This window comes from Phoxinus phoxinus, assembly GCF_949152265.1.
Source record: "Phoxinus phoxinus genome assembly, chromosome: 13".
Taxonomy (NCBI): Eukaryota; Metazoa; Chordata; class Actinopteri; order Cypriniformes; family Leuciscidae; genus Phoxinus; species Phoxinus phoxinus.
Genome location: NC_136888.1, coordinates 3831243 through 3836242, shown reverse-complemented (window position 1 = coordinate 3836242; position 5000 = coordinate 3831243). Strand labels below are relative to the sequence as shown.

Below are 5000 nucleotides of genomic sequence, written 5' to 3'. Positions count from 1 at the left end.
TGGTGAAGTTCTCTCTCTTGCTGAGCTGGTCATCTCTCCTTCTTCCTGGTGTCAGAAAGGCACTGGTATTGAATCCTGACATTTTTATTTTAGTAAGGAAGAATTTAATCTGAAGTCTGAGCCGGTCTGGCGACCACATCATGGCCATTGCTGGCTTTGTACATTCATTTTCTTTATGCACCCGCATTATTCACTCCTGACATAAATTACAAGAAATTAAGAAATTAATGTCACTGCAAACTATTAATCATAAACAGTGGTCAAATATCGGAACTGGAGCCTTAAACATTTCTAATGATGCCCAGTTTGCTGGGAAAGAGGTTAATTGTGTCAAAAGTCGTATGTAATTGTTAGTTAATTGTGAGAATTGGACCCTAATTTAAAATGTTACCAGTTTTTTTTTATTTAGTTCAGCTTTTTTGATGATTAAAAACAGAAAATATCATTCTTTTTTTATCAAAGTGAACAAACACTTTTTGGGGCCACTGTAGCCTCTTAAAATAGTCAAATTGCAAGGAAGATGGTTTGGCGGAACTGCGCATGTCTACGGGCGTCCGATGGGCGGGGCCAAAGGTGTCTTTACTTAAACCGAGAATCAGCTGACACTTTCACCTCACTGTATCCAGAGCACGAGCATGCTTCATGTGAACAGGGCGGAGCTGAAGGTCCTCACTGTACTCAAGGACGTTTGTTCTCCAACAGCTGTGTCGTCTTTCACAATACAGCAACAAGTAGGCTGTATGAGACTTCAGCCCCCCAAATAAAAAAAAAGGAGCTCTCCCCATCATGACAGAGTGCAGAGTTCACCATCGCCGGACCGAATCCTGCTAATGAACATCACACACATGAAATCCGCAGCTCGAGATAAAGCCCATATGACGCAGCAGGGCTCTCCACGGCACTGATGCCATATTAAACCCGCCGCCCTCCACCCACACCATCAATCTGATGTGGAGATCGAAGATAGGAGGGCTCACATGACTCCACTCCAGACTGGAAGGCGAGGAGAAGTGTGGCATCTTCCAGCATCAGCACTGCCACAGCTGGCGCAGCTCATCCATGCGTTCTCCCGATAACCGCGCACAATAGGAGGACATATCCACGCTTTTCCCTGGATTTGGATCAGAGTCTGCGGATGAGCAGCGATGGGGGAATGGACCATACTAGAGAGGCTCCTGGAGGCTGCTGTCCAGCAGCACTCCACTATGATCGGGAGGTAAGGGCTAATGTCAGTGTATCTGTCGGGTTGACGCCGAGATTCAGCGCGTTTCAAGCGTTGCATCATGTTTGGAGGGAAAAAATACGTTTTTATACGTGCAAACGGGCGTAATCGCTGGTTTCGCTCTTAAAATACAGTATTAAACAAAAAAATATTTGCGTAATATGCAAAATATGAAGCAATCGACTGTTTTCAGCACTGGACAGCTCCCTTTCGTTTCAATGACACACCGGGCTTAAATCCACAGCGTTATATTGTTTTATTACGTGTTTTTGCTTCCTTTAAAGCCATGTCTGAACGAAATGTGCTGCTTATTGCCAGGTGTGCACAAACAAGGCGTCACCGCTGATTCCCCGTACTAAAACACCGTTGGAAATCAAATGAAATGAATCGCATATGTAAAATATCCCCTTATTCACCGACAGTGAGATGTGGCAGAATGCATCATTCCGTGGTTGTGAACGCGCCTCGATTTATACAGCTCTCTTAATAGCACCCACACTGATCAGCAGATAGATGAATTCATTCATAATAGATGGCTTTGTTTGAAGCCACCTTTTTGAGGCTTTTTGCCAACTGTAGACTCATTAATATAGGCTAGAGCAAACGAAAGGAAACATATTTGCATAATGCATGCTGTATGCAAATTATAAAGGAACATATTTGAAGTGACACCAAAATAAAAAAGAGAATGCACCACTTTACTTCAGTGAACCTGTTTATTTGTGCTGGTTTTGTTGCCGATTTCATTTCAAGCCATGTTGTGTGATGTCCTGTGCCTAAATCCACACAAACACACGATCGACCCCAGTGACACCTGCATGATCCGCATGCAGCACATGATGCTACACAGTGATGCGGCTTCAGCTCCCGCGCTCATTTATAATGACACATTTATGTTTCTGTGTGCTTGTTCTTTAGGATCCTACTCACTGTGGTGGTGATCTTCCGGATCCTAATCGTAGCTATAGTGGGAGAGACAGTGTATGACGACGAGCAAACCATGTTCGTATGTAACGCCTTACAGCCGGGCTGCAACCAGGCGTGCTACGACAAAGCGTTCCCTATATCGCACATCAGATATTGGGTCTTTCAGATCATCATGGTCTGCACGCCGAGTCTGTGCTTCATCACGTACTCGGTCCATCAGTCGGCCAAGCAGAAGGAGCGACGCTATTCCACCGCCACCGTCTTCCTCACGCTGGACAACAAGGAGCAGGATTCCCTGAAACGGGAGGAGGCCAAGAACCAAAAGATCAAGAACACCATCGTGAACGGAGTACTTCAGAACTCGGAGAACTCCACCAAAGACCCCGAGCCCGACTGCATGGAGGAGAAAGAGCTGACCAGCTCGGGCAAGAAGCCGGGCAAGTCCAAAATGAGACGTCAGGAGGGCATCTCCAGGTTTTACATCATTCAGGTGGTGTTCAGAAACGCTCTGGAGATCGGCTTCCTGGTGGGCCAGTATTTCTTGTACGGATTCAACGTGCCCCGCCGTGTACGAGTGCGACCGGTACCCGTGCATCAAGGAGGTGGAGTGTTACGTGTCCAGGCCCACGGAGAAAACCGTGTTCCTCGTCTTCATGTTTGCGGTCAGTGGCTTTTGCGTGGTTCTCAATCTGGCCGAGCTCAATCACTTGGGCTGGAGGAAGATCAAAACGGCCGTGAGGGGCGTGCGGGCCCGCAGAAAGTCCATCTACGAGATCCGGAACAAGGATTTGCCCCGGATGAGTATGCCCAATTTCGGCCGCACTCAGTCCAGTGACTCCGCCTACGTTTAAGCGCGCGAACGAGAAACCCAAGCCTGCGCGCCGCGAGATCGAGAGCGTGGACGAGTGCCGCCGTCGCCACACTGTAAGGTTCATGAATTGCAAGAACACGGGGTAGGACTTTTTTGTTACTGTTTTAAAGACTTCCTTGACAACTGTGGACGACAAACCACGTTTGTAAAGCAGTTCACTACTGTATAATGCAACTTTTAGCAACGTTTGTACTCTGAGACGTACACAAAGAGCAAACACTGATAGCTGACTGCGTATTGCCTCTCTATAAGCTGCGGTGACACTTTACATGGCACTGTCCGTGTCGCACACAATGCATGCTATATGATTCGTTACAATAAGCCACGAGCAACAACCGATGTGGTGCGACGTGAACGCTGACATGTGAAGTGTGACCGAAGAAGCTGCTCTACTGTACTTGAAGGGAGTAAATACGTCTTGCACTAAAAAGTTAGCGTGATGCTGACATAACATCACATCGGGAGAGTCTTGACACACCATTCATATATCAAACGCTATGATTTCTTTCTTTTTGGTTGCCTGTACTGCACCATTGACCTTAACGTAGACCTTAATGTGATTAACTCCATTGCAGATTTGCTGTTGTGTGCGCGCGTGTGTGTGTGTGTGTGTGAGAGGCGTGAATCTGCTGCAAAACGCTTAACGTCTGTGATCTCCTTAATTTCAACACCAAAGCGCCCTCTGCTTTCATTGGTGACGTGTTTTTTCGCGCTTAAGTGTAATCAAGTGCCATACTTGTATATAAATATATGCATATATACATATAAAAATCTATTCTGAAGAATATAACCATATCCATAAAGCAGATTTATTGCTTGAATTATGCTTACTGCGTCCAGACTTGCTTTAGCCGTATTCGTTGTAAATGAACTGAAAATAGAGTAATGCAGTTCTTCCTCCTCTAGTCGTTTGGGAAACGTCCGGATGGAAATAAAGCGCTGGTCTGTTCCCGCACAGGACACACCAAACACTGTGTTCTGCTCTGGTGCTGCTCTTCCACCGCACAGTTCCAGCAATATTCCCCCAGTTTGACGTAGCATTGGGAAGCCCACGCCTGCTGAATCTCTTCCACCCTCCGTGACAATGCAAGCGTGTGCTTTCGTCCGCTGGGAACTGCTTCAAGGCCTTGTTCACAAACTAAAATCCGGTGCAATACTTTAAGATGTCATTTTCTTTCTCCTGTTTCCATTTGAATGATTCCTTATGATTATGCCACCGTATATTTATGACAAGCAAATTGCGTGCGCAGAGAGGAGACGCTCTCTGCATTTCTGAGCTTGAAGGGAAAGCATTGCATGTTTTAAGACTTATATTCAAACGAATCTGGACAATCTGAGCTCGGGGATGAAATGTACGCGTGGGGTGTGTATGCGCGCACGGCGCCCGAGAACTGACGCGAGGGAATGTCACGCGTCTGGAAGGTCACTGAGGACAAAAGGACGGTTCGGTGTTGTGCGGTGCAATCTTCCTTTTCTCTCAGTTATCCCTCTCTTGGATAAGCATTCCAGGACTCCTCTGAGATTTGTACAACTTTGTGGAGACATGAAAGACCAGAGCAATCTAACACGGACTGTACTGGACCAGAAAGAGCTTTAATAAAACATGAACTGGTATCTCTCTTGCCTTATACACTGCAGTCTCCCCCCCCCCCCTCCCCATCTCTCGCTCTCCCCGTGCACTTTCTGCAAGAGCCGACCGACGTGGTGTTTTTACAGCTCCTCCTAAATGACAAAATGATTGGGTTATGTATGAATGTAATTCTGCATGCGGCGATGTGTCGTGCATCGCGAGGCTTGGTGGAGCGACAGACAGGAGGACTCTTGAGATGCATTGCGCACGCTGAGATCTGCCTTTTGCTCAGTTTAAACCAACTAAAAATGTCCTTGTTCATTTATCAGGCCTGAGATGACAAAAAAAACCTTAGCATGGGATGATGCCATTACTTCAGGTACACACACACACACACACACACACACCAA

General features: G+C 46.6%; 1 protein-coding gene across 1 annotated transcript; it reads left to right on the top strand.

Annotated features, from left to right (window-relative positions):
• Nucleotides 1–1010: 1010 nt before the first annotated feature.
• LOC307009738 (gap junction delta-2 protein) lies at nt 1011–4627 on the top strand. Its single transcript, XM_079633769.1, is given in 3 exon segments — nt 1011–1216; nt 2141–2708; nt 2710–4627. Coding segments are annotated over 3 exon segments (930 nt in total). The 5' UTR covers nt 1011–1145; the 3' UTR covers nt 3001–4627.
• Nucleotides 4628–5000: the final 373 nt, after the last annotated feature.